Genomic DNA, 21,092 nt, shown 5'->3' with positions numbered 1-21,092 from the left:
GCGCCATGGCAGCAGCGAGCGCGGCAGCTTCAACGCGGCGCCATTGCAAGCACAGCGGAGCTCCAACGCAGCACGGATGGCGTCCGGCAAGCTCCATTGTAGCTCCGGTGGAGCTCCAACTCAGCACCGACGCTTTGGTGAAGCTCCATTGCAACTCCGGCAAAGGTCCATTGTAGCCCCGGCGGAGCTCCAATGCAGCGCCAACAGCTCCGCCGATGCTCCATTCATAGTAGCCTGGTTCGCGGGTCGAGGGTGCGATCCCTGACCCGGGGTCATCGATCCCGATCGAGGATCGGGGACGAAGTTGGGTCGACGAGGGTCGATGGAGGGATCGCGACCCTGATCGATGGTGCTGACCCAAATCGATATGCAAGATGCCAAGGTAGTTCATGAGGATGGAGGCTTACCAGGGCACCATGCAACCGCGCTCCACCGCCGGATCACCGGAGTCCGCCCTTCGCCGATTCGCCACTAGCCTGCGGGTTGCCAGCTGTCGAGCTGTTCACTATTGTATGCGGCCATACATCGTGCGCGAGCGGCGAGCGGTTGAGAATCCCATGCTGAAGGGAGAACCACTACTAGGAAAAGGCCTACTAGTGGCGCACCAGTTTTGCCTACTAATGGCGCGCTACTGGTGCGCCACTAGTACCACGCCACTAGTATTTTTTTACTAATAGCGCACTAGTGGTGCGCCAATAGTATCTGGTATACTAATGGCGCACCACTGGTGCGCCATTAGTATAGGCCACGGTGCGCCATTAGTATTTTTGAATTTTGAAGACGGGAAAATAGTAGTGGCGCACCGTCTAACCCCCATCGTGCACCATTGCTATTTTTGAATTTTGAATTTGGATCTGGATCGCGATTTTTTGGCCATTTTTTGCTCTTTTTTTGCACGATATTATTTCAAATTGTGTTCCTGTTTTTGGATCTTGTACGTTCTTTTGCCGTGTTCTTTTGCCGGAGAGGAGGAGGAGGAGGTCACCGGAGAGGCGCTCGCCTACATCGCCGGAGAGGAGGAGGAGGTCGCCGGAGAGGAGTTCACCGGAGCATCGGAGAGGAGGAAGGAGAAACCATGAGGGGATGGGAGGAGAGGAGGGAGGAGGAGCTCACCGGAGAGGAGGGAGGAGGAGCTCACCGGAGAGGAGGGAGGAGAAACCGTGAGGGGAGGGGAGGGGAGGAGGGAGGAGGAGGTCGCCAGAGAGGAGGAGGAGGTCGCCGGAGAGGAGGAGGAGGAGGTCGCCGGAGAGGAGGAGGAGGAGGTCGCCGGAGAGGAGGAGGGTAGTATGGTGGAGGAGAGAAGGGAAGATGGAGTGAAGGAGAGGAGGAGATGGAGTGGAGGAGAAGAATGAAGAGGTAAGGAGGAGAGGACCACGCCCAGCCATATATACGGCATAGTAATGGCGCACCGTGGGCAGGTGCGCCATTACTTTTTCTTTTAATTTGTTTTGAATTTTGAAGGCGGGAAGATACTAATGGCGCACCACAGGCAGGTGCGCCATTAGTAACTTTATTTTTATTTTTTTGACTTATTTTGAATTTTGAAGTCGGGAAGATAGTAATGGTGCACCATGGGCAGGTGCGCCATTAGTAAGTTTGATTTTTTTTGCCTCTCTAGATCTTAAAAGCCTCGTATCTTTTTTTCTGTTAGGTTTTTGAGGATTTTGAAAATGTTTAACGGGGTTCCCCGGTTAAATTCGGATGTAACTTTTCGAGTAGATGATTTTTCATATAAAAAACTTTTTCATCCGAGTTCGTATGCAAAAGTTATGCCATTTTACAAATTCTCGAGAGATTTTGCAAATAAAGTCGAAATTCATATTTGTAAATTTTCACAACAACTAGACCACATATCACATGAGAAACTTATTTTCTTTTATTTTTTTGACATTTCCATCATTTTTTTATTTTTTTTAACTGAAAAGGCGGTCGGGGGGGGTGTGTGTGCATTCGGTGAAAGTGGTGGCCAAGTTACTAATGGCGCACCGTGGGATGGTGCGCCATTACTAGTTCAACTAGTAATGAACTAGTAATGGCGCACAACTGCCACCGTGCGCCATTAGTAGTTTAAAAAATAAAAATAAAAATAAAATTGAATTTTTTTTGAAACATAATTACTAATGGCGCACCGTGGGAGTGGTGCACCATTACTAGTTGAACTAGTAATGGCGCACCATCCCACGGTGCGCCATTAGTAGTTTTGAAAAAATTAAAAAAATTACTAATGACGTACCGTGGATGTGATGCGCCATTAGTATTTGCACACTAATGGCGCACCAACACATGGTGCGCCATTAGTATTTAGTAATGGCGCATCATATGTACAGTGCGCTATTAGTGTCCATATTAGCTATAACTGTTTTTGTAATAGTGAATCTTGGAAGCTTGGACTTTGAGGGTGGATCCATGGAGGGCAGATCCACTGGAGTATTGCAGAGGAACGATGGTGAACAAGGATTTAGGAATTGTGATACTTCCCGGATCAGAACGCTTCGTGTGAAAGGAAAACCGGCAGCTGAGAAAATCACGGCGCACATGTGGCCCCATTTCAGTACTTAATTGCTGACATAAATGAAAATTTAATGTGAAATTTTGTACTCCCTCTCTCTTAGTTTACAAGGCGTGCGTGTACCCCTAGGTCGTCAATTTGACCAACATAATACAAGTCAAATATTACAAAAAATATATCAATATAAACTTCATATGTTCTATTTTCAAACGGTATAATTTTTATGTTATATAGTTTATATTACGGTGATAAAATTGGCAACTTAGGTATACACGCAGGACTTGTAAACTGAGACAGAGGTAGTAGCTGGAATATTAGGAAATATATCAACAGATTGTCATATTTTTGGAGGGATCGTCATGACCTTTCCAACGCGTACACGAACCTATCGTACCGGGGTCATCGACCCGAAATTCTTTGGATCGCGATCCACGTTCCCATTTAACGTTCCAAAGAAGTATACTCCTCGTCGTACCTTGTTCCGGAGGGGTGGCGACCCTCGACCCGCGACCCCGTTCCTCGACCCGATCGACCCGAATTTCTGGCAACTATGGCTCCATTGCAAATCCGGTCGAGCTCCATTGCAGCCCTGGCAGAGGTCCAACACAGTGTCGACGGCTCCGGCGAAGGTCCATTGCAACTCCGGCCGAGGTCCATTGCAGCCCCGGCGGAACTCCAATGCAGCGCCAACAGCTCCGGCTCCACGGGTCGCGTGCCGCTTGCCGCAGTGCAGCTCCGCCGCCGCGGCAAGAATCGCGTTGCGGCGTGCCTGGTCAGCGGCGAGATTGTGGGTCGTAGCGCCGTTGTGCTTGCGTCTAGAAGAAAAGAAAAAAAGCAAGTGGAGCGATTGCAGCAGCGATTGGCTGGCTCCTGCAACGGTGGCTGTCGCCGGTCACGACAGGCACGTGGCCGGTGGAGGCTTCTTGTTCCTGCATCGGCAGAAGGAGATTGGGATTCGAAGGATCGGATAAGATTTTAGTGATGAGCAGTGAGAGACAAGGGAATCGAGGGACACGTGGAGGGAATAAGCCGTGCGCGTTGCCAGGTCCACCGGGACACGCGTCGCTAGGACGAGGCAACTTACGCGTCGCTGTTATCAGCCGGTTGAAAATAAACCATTTCCTAAATCAACTGCATTGGTGTTAAATGCACACCATCTACAATATTCTTACTATGTCATAATGATATTGCTTTAAGAAGTTGTGTAAACATATGCACACATTTTGAAGAAAACTCGCCGCTGGCTAGGAATAACGTACAATCGCTGTCAAATGCACACCATCTACTATATTCTTACGACGTAGTAATGATATTGCTTTAAGAAGTTGTGTAAACATATGCACACATTTAGGAGAAAACTCGCCGCTGGCTAGGAATAACGTACAATCTAGCATTAGACATGAGAACATTTTACACCAAGCAACAATAACAAATTTATCACGTACAAGGATCAATCACTTGCGAGTTACGGCCAATCCAACTAGTACTATAACAACTACCAACGGGTGTACGCACGTACTATTCGGGATGCGTACAAGTTTAGCGGCATGCCATCGAGTGAACTTGCGTCGGTGCGTCTTGTCAGATGCGGTGCTAACTTAGCGCTAGCCGCGGCACTGGTACGCCCGCACGCATCCCCGGCCGGTGTACGGCTGCCCGGCGCCCCCGCACTGGCCGATGCATGCCGGCCTGTTAGGGTCGAAGACCGAGCTGCCGAGGCTGGCGAGCACGCGACGGTGCACCACCGGTGTGAGCTTCTGCGGCGCCGTAGCCGCGTCGACTCTGTAGGCGGTGCCCATGCTGCCGGCTAGCCCAGGCCCGGCCCTGGTGTCGCCGGCGGCTGGACCGGCTGCGAGCACTGCAATCACAGTGCCGGTGAGCAGCGCTCCAACTACAAGCAGAGAGACGCGCGCCTGATCTCTGTCCATATTTCCTGCGAACCCCACTACGACCACGAGCTTATAAATGGAAGCAACTTCTTGAGGCCAGCTTATAAATGAATGGTGGTTGTGCAGTGTGGCACACCCGTCTCCCCGACTGGATCCAGCAGGCTCGATTTATTGGTGCAACTTTTGGTCCAAAGATGCCTGAAACAGATCATCAGCTAACCAATTTTCACTGCAAATTATGGGGCAGACACACTTTTGGAACCTTCTCTTCCAACCGGTCTTGGAGATCACGAAAACTGATTCAATTTACGACATCCCACATATAATTTGCGGAACTGCACAGTCGAGCATCGGGCGTGCATCGTAAAGGGTTGTCACGTGTAAATTTGTCTATGTTGGTTAGCGGCTGCACCGGCAATCACCAAAACGTCGCCTGTGCGTGCCTGTGTATGTGCGGTGTACTAGTTCGCTGTTCACTCCCTCCCAATAACAATAACATCACCTTCGGTGATTGCATTAACATTTAGGCTACGTTTGGCAGCAATGTCTTTTTGAAGTTTTCGGAGAATGCCGTGGTTTCTAAAAAACCATGGTTTTGAATATTTTGATGTGTTTGTCGTCAGCAAAAACTGAAGTTTTGTAAAACATAGTATACAGAAGCCATGGTCTTTTCCGGTATCTGGAAATAAAAGAGGCCCCGGCCTCCACTTTTCTAAACAAACGGATAGAAGTGCAATTGGCGTTGCTGCCTATGTCGAGATAAGAATATCAGCTGTGATGGCCTCCTATTTTTTTCTCTATATGTTATATAAAAGAGTTGTATTATATCTCCTGGTTAGTAGCCGATTCTGTTTGATTAGCGTGTAGTCGGTCTCTCGGGTCCTTCTTCCAGCCGGCGTCGCGTGTGAGTCTCCTATCTTGTCTCTGCAATCATGAGGGAATCAAGCTCACCACCAGGGGTATGGTATGTGCTCCTCTATGATGTACAATATTCCGTCCTTAATTATCTGTCCAGTCCGATTGCAACACTTCCGCGACGAGTGGCATATGGATTAAAGATGCCACTAGCCAAACACCTAGGTAGTTTTGGTAGAACTGAGAAAACCATGGTTTAAAGAAATTTTGGTATTCCTTGCCCACACATCAGAATATTGTGGTTTTTAATTACCATGGTTTTCTAAAAACATTGTTGCCAAACTAAGCCTTACCTCTTCTTTACCTTTTATGATGTCGATGAGTTCATCGATCTTTGACGTCGGCCTTTCATCTTTCTCTTCGGAGATAGCGTTGACCTTCCTTGTGGTAGACCTTTCTACATGCTATTGGGCATGATTTTCTTGCATATCATCAAGTAGCTTCTTGGCCTCTTCAATAGGTCTTCCCATTATAGTTCCTCCTGCAGCTGTATCAAGCATAGTTTTTAACATGAGATTAAGAACCTTATAAAACATATGAAGAATTAATCATTCTCCCATCCCGTGATTACGATAATTTCTTATAGCCTCCTCCATGCGATCCCACGCGAGTGCTAGTGGCTCACGTTCCTTCAGCTTAAAACTTGTGATTTGATATTGAAATTGTATAATTTTTTTGGGGGGCAAAACTTACATAAAAATTTGCTACAACAAGCAGTCCATGAAGTTATAGTTCCCCTATGTAAAGGTAAAAGCCATTCTTTTGCTTTTCCTCTCAAGGAAAAACAAAATAGATGCAATTTTAGAGAGTTCGGTTCATGGTCCTTAATATGTGTCATATCAAACAGCTCGGTAAAATTGTGTAAGTGCATGTCGGCATCCTCTCATGCAGTGCTTCTAAATTGGCCTTGTTGAACCGTTATGACTAAGTAGGGCTTCATTTCATATTGCTAGGCAACAAGACTAACTGGGGCTTAATTTCATATTGCTCGGTAGCAACATCAGGTTGTGCAATTGGTGCACACATAAAGTTCTCATTTGGAGCAGCGAAGCGAAGTCTCGAAGATTTTGAGCCATAATATTTTACTAGAAGGGTTGGGCGCGCTTTGCTACGCCGTTGGTGTTGTTGGGTTTTCGTAATTATTTTATTCTCTCTGTTTCAAAATATAAGGTGCGTTAGTTTTTTTTAAGTCAAACCTCTTTAAGTTTGACAAAAATTATAGAGAAATATATCAATATCTGTAATATCAAATCGGTATCATTAGATTCATCATGAAATGAATTTTCATATTTTATTTATTTACTATGGTGGATACTGGTATTTTTGGCTCTGAACTTTGTCAAAGTAAAAGAGATTTGACTTATTAAAAAATAATACACCTTATATTGTGGAACCGAGGGAATATTTGGTTTGGAGAGTGAGGGTGGAGAGGGATGATGGATCGTGTTTTATTTTTACTAGAATGATACCCTGTGCGTTGCAGTGGGAATTTGTTGTGATTTTTCTTACCGATACATAGCAAAAAAATATGAACAATGTTTTGGTACATTAGCATGCGAAACTACTTAAGAGACAATGTATTAAATTTGAGGGGAGGAAAGGAGAAGAAAGCATAAAACGGTGGGTGCATTGCGAAAACTTTTGAACTTGTCCATACAATTAACTTTTCTGTTCAGCGTACAAAAAATTCATCATTCTATTTCAAATTCATCACAATTTAGGGTCCGTTCTATTTACTGCGAATGGTGATACAGTCGAGAATGTCTTCCACTTGTCAACTCCCCGGGACAACAACAAATGTGAAATGACTAAAAATTCCCATGAGGAAACCATAACTATGCCCACCGCCGAGTAGGCAACTTAGTTCTGGAGCAAAGTCATGCTCAGACACCATGAGGAAACCATAAATAAGAACTTACTTATGGAGCAACGTCACACTCAAACACCATGAGGAAACCATAAATATGCCATCTCGAGAAAACCCAAAAATAGCATGTTTCGATGACAATCTCTAAAAAAGTAGTTAACACATTGTTATTCAATTGCATAAATTCTTTGTTATTTAATTGCATAAATTCCGATGAGAGAAATATGTCTACTTTTACATATGAGAAGATGGCAACAGGTCAGTCAGAAGTTATAAGTTGCTTTAGTGTAATTTTTATTAAATGTATATGCTAGCACTATACTACTTTTTTGTCAGATATAGAAATCAAACTTGATGCAATAGGTTTTTGGATGCAGATTGTGCAATCATGATAAAAGAACATGTTTTTGCATACTTGTCCCAAATAACTCCAAAGTGAATAATTTTATTCACATCAAATGAAACATTAATGTTAATGAAAAATATCATGATAACCTGGGATTAACTGGCCTGATTACTTGAGAATCAATAATGTAAAAATCTTAGAATAAACAATCTTACATCAGATAATTTGACGACCCTGGAGTGTTGAATGCCAATGTATTTTTTTTCTTTTTTTGTTGAATCCAAAAGATATCAAGATGGACATGCCATCAAACAAATGCAAAGTATGATACCAATCTAAGCCATTTGTCAGATCCCTACTGTACTCCCATGTCCTTTGGATAACATGCAATATCTCAACATGGTTTAAACCTGCAATTCTTTGGATCACCTGCAATCAAGATAAACATGGTTTAAGCCATGCACTTTTTTCCGTGTCCAAAATCCCTTGTGACTGATCAGAAAGATTTTTAGTTTGCGGCAAACGATGGAAATTCCACTCGATCTCAATTAGAGAGGAGCGCGTAGCTGGTGCCTGCCGTGGAAGAGATATGTAGGAGGGAGGGAGAGAAAGCACCCCTTATGAGCATCTTCCTCGCCTCCTTCTACACGACCTGGACGTCACATGCCTGATGGAAAATTTCAGGTCCCAAATTCGTCACCATATTTTTATTACCTTCACTTTCTATATGTTTCAAATAAAAACATCGATCAGACAAAGACATGAGCAGAAAGATTTTTAGTTTGCAGCAAACGGTGGCAATTACCTTGTGACTGATCTGTTGGAGAACGTAGCAGAAATTTAATATTTTCTACGTATCACCAAGATCAATCTATGGAGTCATCTAGCAACGAGAGAGAGGGGAGTGCATCTACATACCCTTGTAGATCGCGCGCGGAAGCGTTCAAGAGAACGGGGTTGATGGAGTCGTACTCGTCGTGATCCAAATCACCTATGATCCTAGCGCCGAACGGACGGCACCTCCGCGTTCAACACACGTACGGAGCGGGGACGTCTCCTCCTTCTTGATCTAGCAAGGGGAGAGGAGAAGTTGATGGAGATCCAGCAGCACAACGGCGTGGTGGTGGAAGCAGCGGGATCCCGGCAGGGCTTCGCCAAGCGCAAGCGGGGAGGAAGAGGTGTCACGGGAGGGAGGGAGGTGCCAGGGCTTGGGGTGCTGCTCCCATGCGCCTCCCCACTATATATAGGGGTGGAGAGGGCTGGTTTCTTGCCCTCCAAGTCCATTGGGGCGTTGGCAAAGGTGGGGGAAAGAAATCCCATCATTTCCCTTCCCCACAGATTGTTATCCCCCTTTTTTAGGGATTTTGATCTTATCCCTTCGGGATATGATCTTATTCCTTCTAAGGTGGGATCTTGGTGCGCCTTGACCAGGGGTGTGGGGCCTTGCCCCCACTACCCACGTTCATGTGGGTCCCCCCATGCAGGTGGACCCCACTTCGGAACCTTCTAGAACCTTCCCGATACAATACCGAAAAATCCCGAACATTTTCCGGTGGCCAAAATAGGACTTCCCATATATAAATCTTTACCTCCGGACCATTCCGGAACTCCTCGCGACGTACGGGATCTCATCCGGGACTCCGAACAACTTTCGGTTAACCGCATACTAATATCTCTACAACTCTAGCGTCACCGAACCTTAAGTGTGTAGACCCTACGGGTTCGGGAGACATGCAGACATGACCGACACGACTCTCCGGTCAATAACCAACAGCGGGATCTGGATACCCATGTTGGCTCCCACATGTTCCACGATGATCTCATCAGATGAACCACGATGTCGAGGATTCAATCAATCCCGTATACAATTCCCTTTGTCAACCGGTACGTTACTTGCCCGAGATTCGATCGTCGGTATCCCAATACCTTGTTCAATCTCGTTACCGGCAAGTCACTTTACTCGTACCGTAATGCATGATCCCGTGACCAAACACTTGGTCACATTGAGCTCATTATGATGCTGCATTACCGAGTGGGCCCAGAGATACCTCTCCGTCATACGGAGTGACAAATCCCAGTCTTGATTCGTGCCAACCCAACAGACACTTTCGGAGATACCTGTAGTGCGCCTTTATAGCCACCCAGTTACGTTGTGACGTTTGGTACACCCAAAGCATTCCTACGGTATCCGGGAGTTGCACAATCTCATGGTCTAAGGAAATGATACTTGACATTAGAAAAGCTCTAGCAAACGAACTACACGATCTTGTGCTATGCTTAGGATTGGGTCTTGTCCATCACATAATTCTCCTAATGATGTGATCCCGTTATCAATGACATCCAATGTCCATGGTCAGGAAACCATAACCATCTATTGATCAACGAGCTAGTCAACTAGAGGCTTACTAGGGACATGTTGTGGTCTATGTATTCACACATGTATTACGGTTTCCGGTTAATACAATTATAGCATGAACAACAGACAATTATCATGAACAAGGAAATACAATAATAACCATTTTATTATTGCCTCTAGGGCATATTTCCAACAGTCTCCCACTTGCACTAGAGTCAATAATCTAGTTCACATCACCATGTGATTAACACTCAAAGTTCACATCGCCATGTGACTAATACCCAAGAGTTTACTAGAGTCAATAATCTAGTTCACATCACCATGTGATTAACACTCAATGAGTTCTAGGGTTTGATCATGTTATGCTTACGAGAGAGGTTTTAGTCAACAGGTCTGCAACATTCAGATCCGTGTGTGCTTTACAAATCTCTATGTCATCTTGTAGATGCAGCTACCACGCGCTACTTGGAGCTATTCCAAATAACTGCTCTACTATACGAATCCGGATCACTACTCAGAGTCATCCGGATTAGTGTCAAATTTTGCATTGACGTAACCCTTTATGACGAACCCCCTTTCCACCTCCATAATCGAGAAAATTCCTTAGTCCACTAGATACTAAGGATAAGTTCGACCGCTGTCATGTGATCCCTTCCTGGATCACTATTGTACCCCTTGACTAACTCATGGCAAGGCACACTTCAGGTGCGGTACACAGCATAGCATATTGTAGAGCCTACGTCTAAAGCATAGGGGACGACCTTCGTCCTTTCTCTTTCTTCTGCCGTGGTCAGGTCTTGAGTCTTACTCAATACTCACACCTTGTAACACAGCCAGGAACTCCTTCTTTGCTGATCTATTTTGAACTCCTTCAAAATCTTGTCATGGTATGTATTCATTTGAAAGTACTATTAAGCGTTTTTGATCTATCCTTATAGATCTTGATGCTCAATGTTCAAGTAGCTTAATCTAGGTTTTCCATTAAAAACACTTTTCAAATAACCCTGGATGCTTTCCAGAAATTCTACATCATTTCTGATCAACAATATGTTAACAACATATAGTCAACAAAAATTCTATAGTGCTCCCACTCACTTCTTTGGAAATACAAGTTTCTCATGAACTTTGTATAAACCCAAAATCTTTGATCATCTCATCAAAGCGTTCATTCCAACTCCGAGATGCTTACTCCAATCCTTAGAAGGATTGCTGGAGCTTTGCATACTTGTTAGCATCTTTCAGGATTGACAAAACCTTCTGGTTGTATCACATACAACCTTTCCTCAAGAAAATCGTCGAGGAAACAATGTTTTGACATCCTATCTGCAAGATTTCATAAATAATGCAGTAACTGCTAATATAATTCTAACAGACTCTTAGCATCGCTACGAGTGAGAAAGTCTCATCGCAGTCAACTCCTTGAACTTGCCGGAAAACATCTTAACGACAAGTCGAGCTTTCTTAATGGTGACACTTACCATCATTGTCTGTCTTCCCTTTAAAATCCATCTGTACCCAACAGCCTTACGACCATCAAGTAGTTCTTTCAAAGTCTATACTTTGTTTTCATACATGGATCCTCTCGGATTTTATGGCCTCGAGCCATTCGTTGGAATCCGGGCCCACCATCGCTTCTCCATAGCTCGTAGGTTCATTGTTGTCTAGCAACATGACTTCCAAGACAGGATTACGTACCACTCTGAAGTAGTACGCATCCTTGTCGTCCTATGAGGTTTGGTAGTGACTTGATCTGAAGTTTCATGATCACTATCATAAGCTTCCACTTCAATTGGTGTAGGTGCCACAGGAACAACTTCCTGTGCCCTGCTACACATTAGTTGAAGTGACGGTTCAATGACCTCATCAAGTCTCCACCATCCTCCCACTCAATTCTTTCGATAGAAACTTTTCCTCGAGAAAGGACCCGTTTCTAGAAACAATCACTTTTGCTTCTGGATCTGAAATAGGAGGTATACCCAACTGTTTTGGGTATTCTATGAAGATGCATTTATCCGCTTTGGGTTCGAGCTTATCAGCCTGAAACTTTTTCACATAAGCGTCGCAGCCCCAAACTTTTAAGAAACGGCAGCTTAGGTTTCTCTAAACCATAGTTCATACGGTGTCGTCTCAACGGAATTGCGTGGTGCCCTATTTAAAGTGAATGCGGTTGTCTCTAATGCCTAACCCATAAACGATAGTTGTAATTCGATAAGAGACATCATGGTATGCACCATATCCAATAGGGTGCAGTTATGATGTTCAGACACACCATCACAATATGGTGTTTCAGGCGGTATTAGTCGTGAAACAATTTCTTAATTGTGTGCCAAACTCGTAACTCAGATATTCATCTCTATGATCATATCACAGACATTTTATCCTCTTGTCACGACGATCTTCAACTTCACTCTGAAATTACTTGAACCTTTCAATAATTCAGACTTGTGTTTCATCAAGTAAATATTCTCAGCATCTACTCAAATCATCTGTGAAGTAAGAACATAACGATATCCACTGCGTGCCTCAGCACTCATTGGACTGCACACATCAAATGTATTACTTCCAACAAGTTGCTCTCTTGTTCCATCTTACTGAAAACGAGGCCTTTCAGTCATCTTGCCCATGTGGTATGATTTGCATGTCTCAAGTGATTCAAAATCAAGTGAGTCCAAATGATCCATCTGTATGGACTTTCTTCATGCATATATACTAATAGACATGGTTCCCATGTCTCAATCTTTTCAAAAACGAGTGAGTCCAAAGATCCATCAACATGGAGCTTCTTCATGCGTTTTATACCAATATGACTCAAGTGGCAGTGCCACAAGTATGTGGTACTATCATTACTATCTTATATCTTTTGGCATGAACATGTGTATCACTACGATCGAGATTCAATAAACCATTCATTTTAGGTGCAAGACCATTGAAGGTATTATTCAAATAGACAGAGTAACCATTATTCTCCTTTAATGAATAACCGTATTGCGATAAACATAATCCAATCATGTCTATGCTCAACGCAAACACCAAATAATAATTATTCAGGTTTAACCCCAATCTCGATGGTAGAGGGAGCATGCGATGCTTGATCACATCAACCTTGGAAACACTTCCAACACATATCGTCATCTCACCTTTAGCTAGTCTCCGTTTATTCCGCAGCTTTTATTTCGAGTTACTAACACTTAGCAACCGAACCGGTATCTAATACCCTGGTGCTACTAGGAGTACTAGTAAAGTACACATTAATATAATGTATATCCAATACACTTCTGTCGACCTTGCCAGCCTTCTCATCTACGAAGTATCTAGGGTAGTTCTGCTTCAGTGACCGTTCCCCTCATTTCAGAAGCACTTAGTCTCGGGTTTGGGTTCAACCTTGGGTTTCTTCACTAGAGCAGCAACTGATTTGCCGTTTCATGAAGTATCCCTTCTTGCCCTTGCCCTTCTAGAAACTAGTGGTTTTACTAACCATCAACAATTGATGCTCCTTCTTGATTTCTACTTTCGCGGTGTCAAACCTCGCGAGTTGCTCAAGGATCATCATGTCTATCCCTGATATGTTATAGTTGTAGGGGAACGTAGCAGAAATTCAAAATTTTCAACGCATCACCAAGATCAATCTATAGAGTAATCTAGCAACGAGGGGAAGGGGAGTGAATCTACATACCCTTGTAGATCGCGATGCGGAAGCGTTGCAAGAACGCGGATGAGGGAGTCGTACTCGTAGCGATTCAGATCGCAGTTGATTCCGATCTAAGCACCGAAGAACGGTGCCTCCGCGTTCAACACACGTGCAGCCCGGTGACGTCTCCCATGCCCTGATCCAGCAAGGAGAGAGGGAGAGGTTGGGGAAGACTCCATCCAGCAGCAGCACGACGGCGTGGTGGTGGTGGAGGAGCGTGGTAATCCCGCAGGGCTTTGCCAAGCACCGCGGGAGAGGAGGAGGAGGGAGAGGGGTAGGGCTGCACCGAAAAAGAGACGTTCTCCTGTGTCTTGGGCAGCCCAAACCTCAACTATATATAGGGGGGAGGGGGCTGCGCCCCCCTTAGGGTTTCCACCCCCAAGAGGAGGCGACCAGCCCTAGATCCCATCAAGGGGGGCGGCCAAGGGGAGGAGAGGGGGGCGCCCCACTAGATGGGCCCTAAGGCCCATCTGGACCTAGGGTTTGCCCCCTCCCACTCTCCCATGCGCCTTGGGCCTTGGTGGGGGGCGCACCAGCCCACCTGGGGCTGGTCCCCTCCCACACTTGGCCCACGCAGCCTTCTGGGGCTGGTGGCCCCACTTGGTGGACCCCCGGGACCCTCCCGGTGGTCCCGGTACATTACTGATTTCACCCGAAACTTTTCCGGTGACCAAAACAGGACTTCCCATATATAAATCTTTACCTCCGGACCATTCCGGAACTCCTCGTGACGTCCGGGATCTCATCCGGGACTCCGAACAACATTCGGTAACCACGTACATACTTTCCCTATAACCCTAGCGTCATCGAACCTTAAGCGTGTAGACCCTACGGGTTCGGGAACAATGCAGACATGACCGAGACGTTCTTCGGCCAATAACCAACAGCGGGATCTGGATACCCATGTTGGCTCCCACATGTTCCACGATGATCTCATCGGATGAACCACGATGTCGGGGATTCAATCAATCCCGTATGCAATTCCCTTTGTCTAACGGTATGTTACTTGCCCGAGATTCGATCGTCGGTATCCCTATACCTTGTTCAATCTCGTTACTGGCAAGTCTCTTTACTCGTTCCGTAACTCACATCATCCCGTGATCAACTCCTTGGTCACATTGTGCACATTATGATGATGTCCTACCGAGTGGGCCCAGAGATACCTCTCCGTTTACACGGAGTGACAAATCCCAGTCTCGATTCGTGCCAACCCAACAGACACTTTCGGAGATACCCGTAGTGCACCTTTATAGCCACCCAGTTACGTTGTGACGTTTGGTACACCCAAAGCATTCCTACGGTATCCGGGAGTTGCACAATCTCATGGTCTAAGGAAATGATACTTGACATTAGAAAAGCTCTGAGCAAACGAACTACACGATCTTGTGCTAGGCTTAGGATTGGGTCTTGTCCATCACATCATTCTCCTAATGATGTGATCCCGTTATCAACGACATCCAATGTCCATGGTCAGGAAACCGTAACCATCTATTGATCAACGAGCTAGTCAACTAGAGGCTTACTAGGGACATGGTGTTGTCTATGTATCCACACATGTATCTGAGTTTCCTATCAATACAATTCTAGCATGGATAATAAACGATTATCATGAACAAGGAAATATAATAATAACCAATTTATTATTGCCTCTAGGGGATATTTCTAACAGTCTCCCACTTGCACTAGAGTCAATAATCTAGTCCACATCACCATGTGATTAACAGTCATAGGTCACATCACCATGTGACCAACATCCAAAGAGTTCACTAGAGTCAACAATCTAGTTCACATCACTATGTGATTAACACTCAATGAGTTCTGGTTTGATCATGTTATGCTTGTGAGAGAGGTTATTAGTCAACGGGTCTGAACCTTTCAGATCCGTGTGTGCTTTGCGAATATCTATGTCATCTTTGTGGATGCTACCATGCGCTACTTGGAGCCATTTCAAGTAATTGCTCTACTATACGAATCTGGTTTACTACTCAGAGTCATCCGGATTAGTGTCAAAGTTCGCATCGACGTAACCCTTTACGACGAACTCCTTTTCACCTCCATAATCGAGAAAATTCCTTAGTCCACTAGGTACTAAGGATAAGTTCGACCGCTGTCATGTGATCCATTCCCAGATCACTATTGTACCCCTTGACCAACTCATGGCAAGGCACACTTCATGTGCGGTACACAGCATAGCATACTGTAGAGCCTACGTCTAAAGCATAGGGGACGACCTTCGTCCTTTCTCTCTCTTCTGTTGTGGTCAGGTCTTGAGTCTTACTCAATACTCACACCTTGTAACACAGCCAAGAACTCCTTCTTTGCTGATCTATTTTGAACTCTTTCAAAATCATGTCAAGGTGTGCGTTCTTTGAAAGTATCATCGGGCGTCTTGATCTATCTCTATAGATCTTGATGCCCAATTATGTAAGTAGCTTTTATCCAGGTCTTCCTTTGAAAAACTCCTTTCAAACAACCCTTTATGCTTTCCAGAAATTTTACATCATTTCGGATCAACAATATGTCATTCACATATACTTATCAGAAATGTTGTAGCGCTCCCACTCACTTTATTGTAAATACAAGTTTCTAACAAACTTTGTATAAACCCAAAAACTTTGATCACTCCATCAAAGTGTATATTCTGACTCCGAGATGCTTGCTCTAATCCATGGAAGGATCGCTGGAGCTAGCATACCTTTTAGCATCCTTAGGATCGACAAAAACTTTCTGATTGTATCACATACAACCTTTCCTTACGAAAACTGGTAAGGAAACTTGTTTTGACATCCATCTGCCAGATTTCACAAATGCAGCTAATGCTAACATGATTCCGACGGACTTAAGCACCGCTACGGATGAGAAAATCTCATCGTAGTCAACTCCTTGAACTTGTGGAAATACTCTTTGCCACAAGTCGAGCTTCATAGACGGTAACATTACCGTCCATGTCCGTCTTCTTCTTAAAGATCCATTTACCTCAACAGCCTTACGACCATCAAGTAGTACTCTCAAAGTCTATACTTTGTTTTCATACATGGATCCTCTCGGATTTTATGGCTTCTAACCATTTGTCGGAATATGGGCCCACCATCGCTTCTCCATAGCTCGTAGGTTCAGTATTGTCCAACAACATGATATCTCAGACAGGATCACGTACCACTCTGAAGTAGCACGCATCCTCGTCGTCCTACGAGGTTTGGTAGTGACTTGATTCGAAGTTTCATGATCACTATCATAAGCTTCCACTTCAATTGGTGTAGGTGCCACAGGAACAACTTCCTGTGCCCTGCTACACACTAGTTGAAGTGACGGTTCAATAACCTTATCAAGTCTCCACCATCCTCCCACTCAATTCTTTCGAGAGAAACTTTTCCTCGAGAAAGGACTCGTTTCTAGAAGCAATTACTTTTGCTTCCAGATCTGAAATAGGAGGTATACCCAACTGTTTTGGGCTTTCTATGAAGATGCATTTATCCGCTTTGGGTTCGAGCTTATCAGCCTGAAACTTTTTCACATAAGCGTCGCAGCCCCAAACTTTTAAGAAACGACAACTTAGGTTTCTCTAAATGGTGTCGTCTCAACGGAATTGCGTGGTGCCCTTTTAAAGTGAATGCGGTTGTCTCTAATGCCTAACCCATAAACGATAGTGGTAATTCGATAAGAGACATCATGGTATGCACCAGATCCAATAGGGTGCAGTTATGATGTTCGGACACACCATCACACTATGGTGTTCCAGGCGGTATTAATTGTGAAACACTTTCCACAATGTCTTAATTGTGTGCCAAACTCGTAACTCAGATACTCATCTCTATGATCATATCACAGACATTTTATCCTCTTGTCACGACGATCTTCAACTTCACTCTGAAATTACTTGAACCTTTCAATAATTCAGACTTGTGTTCCATCAAGTAAATACACTCAGCATCTACTCAAATCATCTGTGAAGTTAGAACTTAACGATATCCACTGCATGCCTCAGCACTCATTGGACTGCACACGTCAAAATGTATTACATCCAACAAGTTGCTCTCTTGTTCCATCTTACTGAAAACGAGGCTTTTCAGTCATCTTGCCCATGTGGTATGATTTGCATGTCTCAAGTGATTCAAAATCAAGTGAGTCCAAACGATCCATCTGCATGGAGTTTCTTCATGCATATATACCAATAGACATGGTTCGCATGTCTCAATCTTTTCAAAAACGAGCGAGTCCAAAGATCCATCTACATGGAGCTTCTTCATGCGTTTTATACCAATATGACTCAAGTGGTAGTGCCACAAGTATGTGGTACTATCATTACTATCTTATACCTTTGGCATGAACATGTGTATCACTACGATCGAGATTCATTTTAGGTGCAAGACCATTGAAGGTATTATTCAAATAAACAGAGTAACCATTATTCTCCTTAAATGAATAACCGTATTGCGATAAACATAATCCAATCATGCTCAACGCAAACACCAAATCTCGATGGTAGAGGGAGCATGCGATGCTTGATCACATCAACCTTGGAAACATTTCCAACACATATCGTCATCTCACCTTTAGCTAGTCTCCGTTTATTCCGCAGCTTTTATTTCGAGTTACTAACACTTAGCAACCGAACCGGTATCTAATACCCTGGTGCTGCTCGGAGTACTAGTAAAATACACATATAACGTATATCCAATATACTTCTGTCGACCTTGGCTGCCTTCTCATCTACCAAATATCTAGGGTAGTACTGCTTCAGTGACCGTTCCTCTCATTACAGAAGCACTTAGTCTCAGGTTTGGGTTCAACCTTGGGATTCTTCACTAGAGCAGCAAATGATTTGCTGTTTCATGAAGTATCCCTTTTGCCCTTGACCTTCTAGAAACTAGTGGTTTTACCAACCATCAACAATTGATGCTCCTATTTGATTTCTACTTTCACGGTGTCAAACATCGCGAGTTGCTCAAGGATCATCATGTCTATCCCTGATATGTTATAGTTCATCACGAAGCTATAATAGCTTGGTGGCAGTGATTATGGAGAACCATCACTATCTCATCTGGAAGATCAACTCCCACTCGATTCAAGCGATTGTGGTACTCAGACAATCTGAGCACATGCTCAACGATTGAGCTTTTCTCCCTTAGTTTGCAGGCTTAAGAAACTTGTCAGAGGTCTCATACCTCTTGACGTGGGCACTAGTCTGAAATCCCAATTTCAGTCTTCGGAACATCTCATATGTTCTGCGACGTTTCAAAAACCGTCTTTGGTGCCACAATTCTAAACCGTTAGCATTACTCACTGAACTATCACGTAGTCATCAAAACGTGTATGTCAGATGTTTCGCAACATCTACAGACGATGCTGAGGTTCAGCACACCGAGCGGTGCATTAAGGACATAAGCCTTCTGTGCAGCAATGAGGACAATCCTCAGTTTACGGACCCAGTCCGCATAATTGCTACTACCAACTTTCAAGTAAATTTTCTCTAGGAACATATCTCAACCAGTAGAACTAAAGCGTATGACATAATTTGCAAAGATCTTTTGACTATGTTCATGATAATTAAGTTCATCTGATTAATGAACTCCCACTCAGATAGACATCCCTCTAGTCTTCTAAGTGATACATGATCCGAGTCAAACTAGGACGTGTCCGATCATCACGTGAGACGGACTAGTCATCATCGGTGAACATCTCCATGTTGATCGTATCTCCTATACGACTCATGTTCGACCTTTCGGTCTCTTGTGTTCCGAGGCCATGTCTGTACATGCTAGGCTCGTCAAGTCAACCTAAGTGTTTTGCGTGTGTTCCGAGGCCATGTCTGTACATGCTAGGCTCGTCAACACCCGTTGTATTCGAACGTTAGAATCTATCACACCCGATCATCACGCGGTGCTTCGAGACAACGAACCTTCGCAACGGTGCACAGTTAGGGGGAACACGTCTCTTGAAATTTTTAGTGAGGGATCATCTTATTTATGCTACCGTCGTTCTAAGCAAATAAGATGCATAACATGGTAAACATCACATGCAATCAAATAGTGACATGATATGGCCAATATCATTTTGCTCCTTTGATCTCCATCTTCGGGGCACCATGATCATCTTTGTCACCGGCATGACACCATGATCTCCATCATTGTGTCTTCATGAAGTTGTCACGCCAACAATTACTTCTACTTCTATGGCTAACGAGCTTAGCAATAAAGTAAAGTAATTTACATGGCGTTATTCAATGACACGCAGGTCATACAAAAAATAAAGACAACTCCTATGGCTCCTGCCGGTTGTCATACTCATCGACATGCAAGTCGTGATTCCTATTACAAGAATATGATCAATCTCATACATCACATATATCATTCATCACATCTTCTGGCCATATCACATCACATAGCACATGCTGCAAAAACAAGTTAGACGTCCTCTAATTGTTGTTGCAAGTTTTTACGTGGCTTGTATAGGTTTCTAGCAAGAACGTTTCTTACCTACGTAAAACCACAACGTGATATGCCAATTTCTATTTACCCTTCATAAGGACCCTTTTCATCGAATCCGTTCCGACTAAAGTGGGAGAGACAGACATCCGCTAGCCACCTTATGCAACTAGTGCATGTCAGTCGGTGGAACCTGCCTCACGTAAGCGTACGTGTAAGGTCGGTCCGGGCCGCTTCATCCCACAATGCCGCCGAAACAAGATAAGACTAGTAACGGCAAGAAGAATTGGCAACATCTACGCCCATAACTACTTTGTGTTCTACTCGTGCATAGAAACTACGCATAGACCTACCTCATGATGCCACTGTAGGGGAACGTAGCAGAAATTCAAAATTTTCTACGCATCACCAAGATCAATCTATGGAGTAATCTAGCAACGAGGGGAAGGGGAGTGAATCTACATACCCTTGTAGATCGCGATGCGGAAGCGTTGCAAGAACGTGGATGAGGGAGTCGTACTCGTAGCGATTCAGATCGCGGTTGATTCCGATCTAAGCACCGAAGAACGGTGCCTCCGCGTTCAACACACGTGCAGCCCGGTGACGTCTCCCATGCCCTGATCCAGCAAGGAGAGAGGGAGAGGTTGGGGAAGACTCCATCCAGCAGCAGCACGACGGCGTGGTGGTGGTGGAGGAGCGTGGTAATCCCGCAGGGCTTCGCCAAGCACCGCGGGAGAGGAGGAGGAGGGAGAGGGGTAGGGCTGCACCGAAAAAGAGACGTTCTCCTGTGTCTTGGGCAGCCCAAACCTCAACTATATATAGGGGGGAGGGGGCTGCGCCCCCATTAGGGTTTCCACCCCCAAGAGGAGGCGGCCAGCCCTAGATCCCATCAAGGGGGGCGGCCAAGGGGAGGAGAGGGGGGGCGCCCCACTAGATGGGCCCTAAGGCCCATCTGGACCTAGGGTTTGCCCCCTCCCACTCTCCCATGCGCCTTGGGCCTTGGTGGGGGGCGCACCAGCCCACCTGGGGCTGGTCCCCTCCCACACTTGGCCCACGCAGCCTTCTGGGGCTGGTGGCCCCACTTGGTGGACCCCCGG

At 44.9% G+C, this 21,092-nt stretch overlaps 1 protein-coding gene across 1 annotated transcript; it reads right to left on the bottom strand.

Moving 5' to 3' along the window:
- Nucleotides 1-3,884: 3,884 nt before the first annotated feature.
- On the bottom strand, nt 3,885-4,685 carry LOC109783291 (uncharacterized). The gene has a single exon (XM_020341904.4). The coding sequence runs from the start codon at nt 4,435-4,437 to the stop codon at nt 4,114-4,116; it is 324 nt and encodes a 107-aa protein (XP_020197493.1). The 5' UTR covers nt 4,438-4,685; the 3' UTR covers nt 3,885-4,113.
- Nucleotides 4,686-21,092: the final 16,407 nt, after the last annotated feature.

Source organism: Aegilops tauschii, chromosome 2 (genome assembly GCF_002575655.3).
Source record: "Aegilops tauschii subsp. strangulata cultivar AL8/78 chromosome 2, Aet v6.0, whole genome shotgun sequence".
Classification (NCBI taxonomy): domain Eukaryota; kingdom Viridiplantae; phylum Streptophyta; class Magnoliopsida; order Poales; family Poaceae; genus Aegilops; species Aegilops tauschii.
The sequence above is the reverse complement of the archived record's forward strand: the minus strand, read 5'-3'. Positions and strand labels throughout refer to the sequence as shown.

Excerpts from the sequence above, each read along its gene's own strand:
- LOC109783291 (XM_020341904.4), bottom strand. The coding sequence starts at position 4,437 with ATGGACAGAGATCAGGCGCGCGTCTCTCTGCTTGTAGTTGGAGCGCTG.